The sequence below is a fragment of the Pteropus medius genome, unplaced genomic scaffold (assembly GCF_902729225.1).
Source record: "Pteropus medius unplaced genomic scaffold, Ma_sr-lr_union100, whole genome shotgun sequence".
In the NCBI taxonomy this organism is placed as follows: domain Eukaryota; kingdom Metazoa; phylum Chordata; class Mammalia; order Chiroptera; family Pteropodidae; genus Pteropus; species Pteropus medius.
The window spans coordinates 3,186,196-3,198,793 of NW_024340849.1; the positions used below are offsets into that span (position 1 = coordinate 3,186,196).

Consider the following 12,598-nt stretch of genomic DNA (forward strand, 5'->3'; position numbering starts at 1 on the left):
TTTCTCCAGAATATCTGGTCTAGGTTGGGTAATTATATTGAAAGAAAAAGGTGGAAAAGAATACATCATGGAGCATGTCGATCTCTCCATAAACGATTCATCAGTTACGATCGTGTGGTATGGCAAAAACTGGCCACGGCTCGCCACATTGTCAACCTTAGATTTGTGTGGTGTGACACCAGTTTTTATGGACCGGTCCAAAACCCCCACCAAAAACGGGTAAGTACTAATTTAGCAGAACCTTTGGATGAGAACATCTTATATGTAAATATTATTTGGCATTATTTTGTAATTTAAAAATACCACCAATGCATTCTAATTTGATTGTATCTTAAAGGCTTCTCTTTCATTCTGGATCCCTAGAGCATAAGAAAAGAATGGGCTCATCATATTTACGATCAGGTCTAAATTTAGGTTCTTTATAGCTTGGTTATCTGTATCAGTTAGGGAATGGTAGTCTAGTTAACAGAATTCCTTGGATAATTGATGGCTAACCTTTTGAGGTTTTTAGTTTTAACCTTTTTAACACAAAGATACATAAAACTTGTATTTTCCTTCTTTAGTAAATGGTATAATTATAGTTTAAACATTAGATCATAAATTCATAATTATTAGCAATTTTTATGTGCTTTTCTGTTGAACTTACTAGGGCCTTTTACAAGTAACTTACTCTTTCTGTGCCTCCATTTTCTTATCTGTGAAATGGAGAGAATGTGACAGTGTCGTGTTTAGCATGCACGGCCACTGTGAAGATCACGATTTCATTGTCAACTGCACAGATCAGATACATGTGCATTACACTGCTGGTGCTTACTTAGTGCTCATCATTCTGTCTTGAGGTGGCTTTACGCTGAGCCCATACTCATGAGGCTTGCGTCTTGCTTTTCCTAGCAAGTCTCTCATGCTCACTGTTCTCGCCATTAGTCCTCTTCTGCTAAAAGCGGGAGTCTGGCGTGCTTAGCATCCTGACCTGAGCGTGCCAAGTTCAGAGCTCCCGTCTCCAGTCTTGGTTTCCTGTCCTCGGCCAACTCCTTCCCTGTCTCAGTGTTCTTTGTCCTTAGGGTGCCACTTGCCTGTCATTGTTCTCATGGCCTTGTGGGCTGCAGTCCTCCCCGGCCCCCAGTTTCTCTCCGCCAGCCCTTGCTGTGGAGGGTGTTAACGAGCACCTACCTCAGGGCCTGCTGTCCCCATGTGAGGATGGCGTTCTTTCATGGTTTCCCTGGATACAGACACAGTTCTGCAACTTCATACCTGGGGCCTTGATTTTGGCTCCTCCTCCGCTGCTGGCCCTTCGAGGCGGCCTCCGTGGGCACTGGTCCAGTCGCCATGCTGTGAGTGCCGTGAAACCCAGGGTCTGTGTTCCGAAAATGCCCTTCGTGCGCTGATGAAATACATGGGAATCATTTCCCCTGATTACTGAGGATGTTCTGTTAGCACAGTTACTTTTTAAAATGCAACCTTTATGTGGATAAATCTCTGAAATTTCATGTGCAATCATGCTGGACAGCAGATGTTTCTAATGTGGCACTGAGGTGGTCTGCACTATGAGACTGTGGGGAATGAGTTCACAACCCCTGTACTAGTGTGACTGAATAAGATACTTGGCATATCATGCAATACTATTTATAGTCTTAGACTGTTAACACCAATGAAAATGATCATGAAAGACTAATTTAGGTGGATAGTGTCGATCGTAAAGCTCAGTTAGAGATGCTGTGGTCCTGAAAATTGTCATCCAGGTCAAGAACACTAGATACAACTCAGTGACAGAAACGCTAGATTTCATTGGGAAAATTCATTTAGTGTAATTTATTTCCATTAAAACACAGTGGACTTCAGCCCGCATTTGGTCAACTGTGGCGAGCACACGCAGAAAGCGTTTTTCAAGAGTCGTTTTGTTCGGCACTTTTACTGCGCGTTTGTAACTGAATGCTTTCATCACGCAGAAATACAGGGCTTGTGTGCATCTGCGTGACAGCAGAGGAGAGGTTTGGCCATTTGTATTTGGATCTTTTTTGTTTCCTCCGTGAGAGTTTTTTCAAGGACATGGAAGCTGTATTTATGTCGTCTGCTGTTTGAATTTCCCTGTCACTTGTACCCGTCTAGTCAGACTCACTGGACTGTCTCCATTGTCTGTTTCTGGCTCGTACTTCAGGTACTGGAGGTGAACCCCTGGAAGCAGCATAGCCCCGCTCCTTAGGGAGTTCACCTGATGCCGAGCTATGCTGAGGGACCGCTGGGTTCTCTCCTCCCTTGTAGTTTCCTGAATTTTCTCTAGGCTCCTGGGAACGACAGACATCTGCCCGCCGTTACAGCGCTCACTGTGTTTCTCTCCACTGATTTTAGGTCTTACGACGAGTAGCGGAGTAGAATGGTATTTCCCTACACAACTGAGTTATTTACTTTTAGTAACTAATTCTCACAGTACATCTCCTTCATGAAAACACTCATGATTTGAGTTTGAATTTATTTTCTAACGTTACAGTTTTTGCTATCTGAGTTATATTGATAATAACTTTAAAAAGTATGTTTACTTCCAGGTAGCCTATGGGGAGAACCTGCTTTTTTGTCATTTAGAGTATTTCATCTTTGCTTACCCGTTATTTCACTCAGTTAGGAGCCATATTGAGACCTGTGATTGTAGCATTGTGCTGGATCGTGAGGGAAGGAATAGCAGGTGGCTCTTCCTCCTCCCTCTCACGGTTCTTCAGCTTCTGGCTGGGCCTCGAGCCGGCAGCACGAGCGAGAGGGCGGGAAGGGAGACGACAGCTGGGCGAGAAGCCGGATGTGCCCGTTCGCCTGTTGTTTATACAGGGTGGTTGTGCCCTCGTCCTCAGCCTGCGTGTCGTTAGTATGTTCTTCAAAAGTATTTTTAGGTCAACTAAAGAGAATCGACAGCACCGCAGCTGTGAACGCTCATCCCTCTCGTTCCTTTCTTTGACATGCACCTTCAAAGACCTAGATGGCATTCTCTAATTGCCAAGTACAGCCTCAGGGATCTGCCCGGTTCCACCGTGATGGGCTGTGACGGGATCATTCGGCTCTTCCGCCTAAACCCGGGCCTCCTGGTGGGGCTGTGGAAGGTAAGACGCGCCCCACGTGGACAGTGCCCTCTCCTCACTCACAGCCCAGTGTGCCCCCCACTGGGCACGGTGCCAGATGCACGGCCCTGCACGACCTCTCAAGCCCCGTGCGTTCTGCCTCCCCGCCGACTCCGTTTTTCCAGCACTGACCTGGTGTCCGTGGCGGCTCGCTGCTGCTTGGCTCACACGCGTGCAGACCACCCATTCTGCCTGGTGCCTTCGTCACGTTATTCCTTTAACGTCACGGGACATCCCTGCTCTCCTTCTCGTCGATCCACGTTCCTGTCTTCTGTTCTTTCCGTGTGCCTTCTCTGCCAGTCTCCGTCTCCACATCCCACCCAGTGGTCTCGCACGCGTGTTTCTGATCCTGCGGATGTGACATCAAGTGTGGCCTGAGTGTCCAGGGACTTATCCGTTCCCAGCAGATGAGGTTGCTTCTTTCATGGGGTCAGACTGATAGCCAGCTCTCTTCTCTGGGGTTACTGTTTGGACTGTCACTTCAGTGAAAAGCGTAACAGTGTGATGTTCCCGTGTACTCCACAGGTTTCTCTGTGGCCTTGGCCCGTGGATGCTTTAAGACAGCAAATCACGACTCTGATTCTGAGAAGGTCTGCCTGCGATGGCAGGACCAGGATCGACCACAGCGTGCTCTCGGGCCTCTTACAGCCTGCTCGGCTTTCTGTGTGAAGGCGACTAGTGGGCCTGGCAGCAGTCTGCCTGCCCCGCTCTGGTGGCCTGCATAGTGACAAGGACTCTGGCAGATCTAACTGTCCTCTGTCTGGCCACTTCAGATTTACCATCCTGGTGACCTACACCAGGCAGTATCAGGTGGAACTGGGGAGAAGAGGGCAGCAGTTCCTGTACTGGCACATTTTCGATGTCCGTCAAACTGATGGACAGGCACAGAGTGGGACTCTAATCATTCCCTCTGGCTTTGCCACGTCATGTAGGTACTAGGGAGAGGGACTCTGCACCACACGTTAAGTCTCTGTCGAGCTCTTCCAGAATTATTTTTGGAAAGAGTTTGAAACAACCTGGAACTACCAAGACATATTTTCACAATTACCGTGTTCAACACAGTGTTTTGATATTTCACAAGCACCAGGGTGTTAACCCATTTGGCCCTGCACGTGCTGCGTATCTGGGTGAGTGGCAGCTCTGCTGTCAGTGTGACATGCACTCTTAGGTTGCAGTAACGTGCTAGCAGTGATAATGTGTCAGCGCTGTGCTGATGTCACAGGAGTCAGAGACCGCATCAGTCTATAAGATGAAATGCGCTGTGATCTTCACGGTGACCTCGTGAACAATGAAAATATTTCACTTCAAAAATATATTCTTTTATTCTTTTTAATTATCTTTTCAGAGGGAGGAAGAACTGGCTTTTGTCATGGCAACTCTTCATTTCCATCACCTTGTGGAGAGGAGCACGTTGGGCTCAGCCACTGTGTAAGTATTTGTGTGTTGTGTATTCAATTTTTATAAAGTCAATCTAAACAATTAGAACTTGATACCATCTTAATATCCTGAGAATAGCTACAAAGACATTCTGTTTTTAATCAGTAGACACAAGCCAACAGGCGTAATTGCTTAGCCGTTGCTAAAATAATTGGATTGTTCACGAGTACATATTTGCTTTGTTGGCTTGGGGTTAAGGATTATGTGCCAGCCAAACATTATCCCTGGGGTCAGGAGACCGTCACGCCTACAGGGTCCTAGTGCATCATGGCACCCAAGTTCTTTGCGCTAGCAAGAGCCTTCGTATCCCGAAGGCACACGGGCCTGGGGCTTCTGGGCCCAGTCTGGCCTGCAGATGCGTTTTTGCCCGGTCTGTATGGTGCATGTCTCTTCCTGGATTTGAAGGCCCTTGGGTGGTGGGGGGCTGGGCAACAGGCTCTCCTTTCTACCACAGCTCACACTCACTTTGTAAATACCACCGAGCAGCTCCCGAATGCTTTTGTTTGTTATCTTGTTAAGGTTTTTCTTATTGAATAAAACATTGTTCATCATGGCTTTTGGTCTTCTGCCCAGGTGCCTCACCTGTAGGTCTGTTGTAGCTGTAGCAGTGGGTCTGTAGGTGCCGGGCTCTCCTGTCCCCTGGACACTGAGGCCACCGAGCAGCAGAGCTGCCTTTGCAGAGCTGCCGTGCCGGGCGGGCCTCAGAGCTGTGTGCGCCGTGGTCTCGTGGAAACCCACGGAGCTCACACCTGTGCCTGTTTTAAAGGATGTTGACAAAGGAACACGGAGCAGCGGGTTCCTGGTGTTGAAGGTCACTGGGAGTCCTCTAGACTAGGGTCGATAGCCTCTGGGGCTTTGAGTGGGTGTGACCTTTTTAAAGAGTATTTTCAATTCAAGCCCTTTATCTCCGGTGCTGACCAATTTGTGTGCATGTTTTGTTTTGCTTTTCAGTCCCTCTGAGCTGCCTGCTCATACTCCCCTTCTGGATGACAGCCCAGAGCACGGCCTGCATGGCTTCCAGCTCCATGTCGACATGCACAGCGGCGGGACTTCCTACCTGTGTAGCACGTTTCACAATCTCTTTACCAAGAAAGGTGACACTAATTGAGTTTTTGTTTCAGCATGAAATTAAAAGGTTAGAGAGGACAGGGGACTAGTTTTCATCTCTGAGTTAAGAAGTATCCTCCACTCTGGTCACTGTTTGGCGGCTCCCTCCCAGACACCCGTGTTGCCCCAGGACTTGCGAAATCCCTCGGCCAGAGCTGACTCCTCCATCATCACGTCTCTCCCGTGGGCATGTTCTCCGCTCTCCTTTTCCGCTGACCCTTGCCTTCTTGTTTTGCCCATCATGCCCCTTCCCCCAGCCTCTTACCTTCTTTCTCAAAGGAATGTGGTGAATTTGGCAATAGGGCCCCTGTAGCACTCACCCAGGATAAGAGTACAATCCAGCAGGTGGGTCACGGTCACCACAGCTGAGACAGAGACCTGGGGGAAGGGAGGGGACTGCAGCCAAGGGAAGGAAGGAAGTCGGAGGAAGTGATGTGCAACGCCCTCTCCCACCTCGTCCATCCGGCTGTTCTTGGTGCCATCCCTCTGTGTCCTACAGACTCCAGGCTTGCTGTGAGGCCTTGCGTAGATTCAAGTTTAATGTTTCTGGTAATAATATTTTATAGGGGAAATTGCATACTTTATTTCTTAATATCCTGTTCCCCAAAATTCTTTCATCCAATGGATTTGATATCCATTAACAATCTCCCTAAGTCGATGTTTTGTTTGAATTTAGAAAAGGTTTCTAATTACTTCTACATTTATTAGCTGAACTTCTGTAAAAAACTTTTCTCATCAACTGGGTGAACTTCTATAATGACAGGGTGAATACTTTAACCCTTTAACCACTGATTTTCAGGTCAAGAAATCAATGTGTCACCCCTACTATGGCGGAAATAATTTTGAGCGTGCGCTCTCGCTCCCCCCCACCCCGCTCTGCTTCTGTCTTTCTTGTTTAGTGTTACTTTGTACTCTTGGGTTTTTATCATCAATTTACCATCCATTATTTATCATCAATTACAGACATTATTCTTTTTGGAGTTAAAGTTGTCCCCAGTTCAGCCTGTGGGGTCTGCTTCAAGCTGGCTTTTGTGCCCTTTGATACACCTGTATTAATCTTTCAACCTTCTTTGCTTTTTGGCTCAGGAAGATGTCAGGGTTTTTCTGTGCTTGTTGGTATTTTTATTAGAATTGTGTCAAATGTATATAGTAACCTGGGGTGAGTTGACATCTTTCTTGTTGAATTGTCCTACCCAGGAATGTGGATTGTCTTTCAATTTGTTTGAAAATGCTTTTTATGTCTTTTTGGATTGTTTCAGAATTTTCTTCATACTATTTTTGCAATTAAGATTTTTAGTATCTCATCTTTGTTACTTTTCTTCCTTTGTAGCTTCTCATTGTTTTGTACTGTCTTTGTAGTTTTTGGTCTTAGGCCACTGCTGATCTCAAAGCATGTGTTGGGAGATATTTCTTCCTCTTGAATTTTTGAGAGCATTTTACGTAGAGTTGGTAGTATTTCTTCCTTACGTGGTTAGTCGAATTCACCTGTAAAGCCATCAAGGCCTGGAGCTTCCTTTGTGGAAGGTTTTTAAACTATTTCAATTTCTTTAATAGGTATAGGGCTATTTAGATTATTACTTGTTTCTTCTTGACTGAGCTTTAATATTTTGTGTCTTTTAAGAAATTTGTCCATTTTATCTAAGTTGCCAAAGTTGTTCATAACATTCCATTGTCTTTTAATATCTGTAGACTCTGTAGTAATACCATCTGCATCCTGATAGGTAATTTGTGTGTTCTTGATTTTTTTTCCCTGATCAGTGTGGCTAGAGGTTTATCAATGTTATTGATCTTTTCAGGGAATCAGCTTTTGGTTTCATTGATTTTCTCTATTGTTCTTATGCTTTGTACTTCTTTGATTTGCACTTTGGTTTTTATTATTTCCATTTTTTTTCCTGCTTACTTTGTAATTCACTCTAATTTTTCTAGTTTAATGGGAAAGCTGAAGTCACTGACTTGAGAACTTTCCTTTTTTAATTTAGAGACAGTTCATGCTACAAATGTCTCCCTAAGTCCTGCTTTTCTGGCATCCCACAAATTCTGTTTTTTAATTTTAATTTTTATTTTCATTGTTTTAATCTTTCTAATTTTCCTTTGCTTGCTTCTTTGACCTATAGATTGGATAGAAATGTGTTCCTCAGTTTCTAAATATTTGAGATTTTTCTGGAGGTTTTTCTGTTACTGACTTGTAGTTTAATTCCATTGTGACCAGAGAATATGTTTGAATGACATGAATTCTTTTAAATTCATTAAGACTTGTTTAATATCTCAGAATGTAGTCTGTGTTTGTACATGTTCCTTGTGTATTAAGAAGAAGATATATTCTACTTTGGGTATAGTGTCCTGTAAAAGTTAATCAGGTAAAGGTGGTTGAGAGTGCTGAAGTCTGCTGCATCCTTGTTGATTTCTGCCCACTTGTTTTCCTGGTGATCGAGAGAGGCATATGGAGATCTTCAGCTATGATTGTGGATTCATGTAGTCCTCGTTGATGTTCTGTCAGTTCTTGCTACATGTATTTTGAAGCTCTGTTGTTTTATTCATAAACATTGGAGAGTTTTATGTCCTCTTGACTAAGTGACCTCTTTATCATTTAAGAGATGACCATCTTTATTCCTGGTCACAGTTTTGCTCTGAAAACTGTTCCATCTGATAAATGTGAGCACTCCAGATTTCTTTTGATGAGAGTTAGTGTGGTACAAGCTTTGCCACCCTCTCGCTTTAAGCCCGTTTGTGTCTCATGCATTGGTCGATGTGCTTCGTAAGTCCCATATGATCTGACAATCTACTTCTTTTTTCATGCCATTTATTTGTGGAAGAAACTGAATCTGTTATTTCTTTCTACAATTTCTGCATTTTGGATGGTGCTTCCAGTGTAATGTGTTTCTCTGTCTCCGTATTTCCTGTACACTGATAGTCGTGTTTAGAGGCTAGATTAGATTTAGGTTTTTCTTTTTTTGGCAAGAATGCTTCATAGCCCTGTACTTACTCTTGTATTTATCACAATGATGTAATATCTGCCTTTCTAAATATTACTCATATTAAGATTGTTCAGTAGGTTCAGGGATTTTTCAGCCTGCTTATTTTATTAACTTCTCCATGAATGTTTACCAAATGGTTTACCAAATGATGGGTGCCTATGTCCCTTATTTTTATTAGTGATTGTAAAATGATAATTCCCTAGTTCTGTCATCCTCTCTACATCTATTAGTAGAATTCTTTTGTAAAGGAGATTTTTCTTTTATCAACTATTTAGTTACCATGAAATATAGTTAGTACAGGAAAGTGGGTACATGCTTGATTCTTTCTCTTTATTAATTTACAAACTAGTGAGTTAATGCTCTCACAGTTTTCAAAGATGACTTGTACGTTTTTTGGGGGATTTACGAAATCATTGATTAAAAATATAGCTTAAGTACTTTATTCTATTTGCAGTCATCATTCTTTTTATTGTTATTGTGATACTCAGGTTGTCCTGTCACTGGTCATCTGCTCTTGTATGCTTTTGGCATGACTCTAGTTATCTTCGATAGCTTATTTGTGCTCTAGCATGGCAAGGTAGCTCAGGCTCGCCTTGCCTACTTGTGCCCAGCCCTGAAAGTCTTTGTTCTAAACATCGCAATATGTAACAATTTCAAAATAACAAAGCTGATATTATTAATAATGAACCTATCGAATACTCTCTTAATTAAGAATTTCCTTGCGTTTCTTTATATGCTAAAGATATATCATGCTAGAGATATAAAATCAAGTCACCTAAAATAATCTTCCTCTGTGTGGTTATGCTACCACTCTGATGTACAATTATGATTTGCTTCAGCTGATTTTTTTGTTTTTCAGGATTGCTTTGCTTTTTTTGTACATTAAAAAAAAAATAACCACATTTACATAGTTCCAAAGTTGGAAATATAAAAGAAGGGAATTGAGACAGGTTTACTTTTAGCCTTGTCCCTTGACCCTCCAGAAAATCATTTGTTTTCTTTAGGTTCATTTTCATCTTTTTTTCTAGCTTTTTGACTGCTTAGACTGCTTAATTTTCATATTTTCTAGTTTTTCTCATTGCTCTTTCTGCTGCACCCAGAATCTTGGACTCTGCTAATTAGGAAGGAGCTGAAAGGTGATCTGGATGATGACCTCTCTTGGGCTTGGATTTGCATTGCAACTTCTGATCGGGGCCTGCCCTGGAAACAGCTCCCAAATTAGTTTCTCTGTACTTCAGTCCATTTACCTTTATTCCGGTATTTAAGTGAGAAAAATCTCATCCCTCTTCCCGGCACACGGTGCTGAGGGTGCTCCTGGTGCACCCCGGCCTGTACCCAGGGTGCAGACGCCTGTGCCCTCTGGGCTGGCGTCGGCAGAGATCTTAGTCTCTGGCTTCTCTGTGGCTCCAACCTATATCCTCAGGTGTCTCACACTTCCAGTGTTTCTTATCTGATGCGATCTACAGTCTTGAGAGCCTGTCTTTCTGTTCTCAGGGGGTTAGGTCTGTCTCAGGGGCATCTAGAACAGACGGCCTTGCCTCTCCTGGTTCTGAACAAACACAGCCTAATGTTGATTGGGCTCTGTGTGCATTCCTCATACTGAAGCTGTGCCCTTAATAATGACAGTGATAGCGACACAGAACATTTAGGGGCACTCATTATAGGTTCTTGCTGAATGTTTTATGTTTATATTAATTATTTAACTTAATCTTCATAGCAAGCCTGTGAGTTGAGTACCGTTATCTCTCCCATGGCATCAATGAAGAGGTGGCCTAAGCCGATAGTGTAGGTCAGCTCTGGTTCTATATAGCTCACACACGCCGGGCCCCGTCTGCACCCAGGCGGGCGGACTCCAGACCCGAGAGTCTTGGCACCCGGCTCTATGATCTCCTGTATATTTGTACTTTTCAGTGATATGCTTCTGGAGTGTATCTTCTCAGGTGTGTGAGTCTGTCTGTCTGTTTAAAGTTTTGGCATCAGAAGGGAAGTCAGGCAGGGCCTTCTCTGCTGGCTTGCTGGAGCAGCCTTTAAAGCAATTTTCTGCCAATGCCAGAAGCCCCCTGAGAAGGTTAGATGGTTGTTACAGTGTGCAAGAGGCTAAGGAAATTGGAGCGTGACAGGAAACTGAGCTGGGAACAAGTCACCTTGCATCTGTTGTTTCACAATGAGGAAACAAATTTTCACCGTGAGAAGGATGCACGACGCAGATGCAGGTCCTCTGCGTGTGGTTCTACGGTTAGGATCAGCAGAGGGCGCTGTTGCCATCAGAGTCATTCTCACATTTCAAAAAAGTACAAACTCCAACGTCCTCTGCAGTTTTCGAGAAACTCTCTGTGGTACCATGCCGTGGGGTATATTTAGTAAATTCCAGCTGTGTCATTGCAGTCGAGCATGATAGCACCTTGCCCCTGTTTTTAAAGAACACTTTCTCTGCATCAAGGGTAAACCATTTTATCTTCATGTCCCTGGAACTGAGGTGGCTCTATCTGCTGACGTCATCAGTGAGAAACTTGGCCTAACTGTAGGCGGGCAGTCTGTGGGGAGTGGTGTAGCATGCACTGTACAGAAGCCACCCGAGACTGACCGAAGTTCCAGAGTTGACTATGCAGGGGGTGCAGATAGGAGATCCACGCTATTTATCTTGAGACAGAGCAGACCCAGCAAATCGTTCAGGTGATTTGATGCTCTCTGCCTCTTGGCCACAATATTTTCTCTGAACAAAATACCTGTTTGTCCTATCTTTTTAACTCTGTCTCATGTGCTTTGCTATAAGGTTCTTCGGATTTAAAAAACAAACAAACAAACAAACAAACATATTACTGGAAACAAGCCAGGAGACCCGAGTTCGCTGTTGGTGCCTGGAGCGAGGTTCTTGAGTCACAGAGGAGAGGATCATGCCTGAGCTGAAGGGTGGACACTTGGGGATAAGCGTCCCTGCGCCCGGCAGTGCTGTCCTTGTCCACTTGAGGCCATAGCTGAGGCTCTTGTCTTTGGACGCCAGCATTGATCTGGTGGGCTCAGTTCCCGGGCGTGACTACCTGCAGTGCCCTTTAAGGTCAGAGCAGGTCTGTGGCGTGTCACGAGTAGCCGAGGTCCTTTCTATAGCAGATTGCTCGAGCTCCCGGCGTCATCCGGGCCAGCCAGCCACTGTGTCGAGGACAGCGCCGTCCGCCCTCAGCACCACCTGACAGTGAATAAAAAGCATCACTATCTTTTCTTCTTTTCCCTGAAGGTTCATTTGACTGTTTCTCCTTGGACCTTTGTCATCGTCCTCCCCCAGGACCTGGGAAGTTCTCTCTCTCAGTGTTTTCATGAATCCTGCCACTGTGACCAGAGTCTTCGTGAAAGGATCCCAGTGATCTCTTTTCAAAGAAGAATTACGACTCCCTGAATGTGCACACATTCGCTGCCAGCTCGTTTGTGTATTGCCACTAAAATTATGCTAAAAAGGAAGTTTGGGTGAAGAAATATTTTGTCACCTTAACTGGATTTACAGGAGACAAGAAGGGAGGGGAGGAGAAACAGACAAGGGAATACTGAGTGATTCGTAAATGAAAACCTGAGGAAAGCTTATAAAAAGTGCATGGTGGGTTTTTCTATATCCACTTTGTTTTCTCTTTTGGAAATGTGAACGGACTGTTGGCATTGGGTCCCCAAGACCAACCCCAGGCTCAGTGATCCACTAGGATCCACACAGGACTCTGAAGGAGTTGTGTCAATGGCTGAGATTTATTACAGTGAGGGTACGAGCAAAATCAGCAAAGGGAAGGGTGCATGGGACGATGTGGGAGGAAGTCAGGTGCCAGCTCCAAAGAGCCCGCTCCCGGTGGGGTCACACAGGGTGTGCTGCTTCTCCGGGAATGAGTTGTGAGGACATGTGCGAAGTGTTATCTACCCGAGAAGCTCGGTAGAGACCGCAGCGCCCTGAGTTCGTACTGGGGCGGGTCGCGTAGGCGCCCTCTGCCTGGCGCTGGCAGA

General features: G+C 44.7%; 1 protein-coding gene across 6 annotated transcripts in view; it reads left to right on the forward strand.

Annotated features, from left to right (window-relative positions):
- FBXO15 (F-box protein 15) overlaps positions 1 to 12,598 on the forward strand; it is an 88,911-nt gene that overhangs the window by 13,891 nt on the left and 62,422 nt on the right. For all 6 annotated transcript variants that reach the window (XM_039839663.1, XM_039839637.1, XM_039839643.1 and 3 more), the window contains exons 5-8: positions 10 to 219; positions 2,957 to 3,083; positions 4,447 to 4,529; positions 5,490 to 5,632. In XM_039839663.1, the coding sequence (XP_039695597.1) occupies positions 10 to 219; positions 2,957 to 3,083; positions 4,447 to 4,529; positions 5,490 to 5,632 (563 nt within the window). The remainder of the gene's footprint in view (positions 1 to 9; positions 220 to 2,956; positions 3,084 to 4,446; positions 4,530 to 5,489; positions 5,633 to 12,598) is intronic.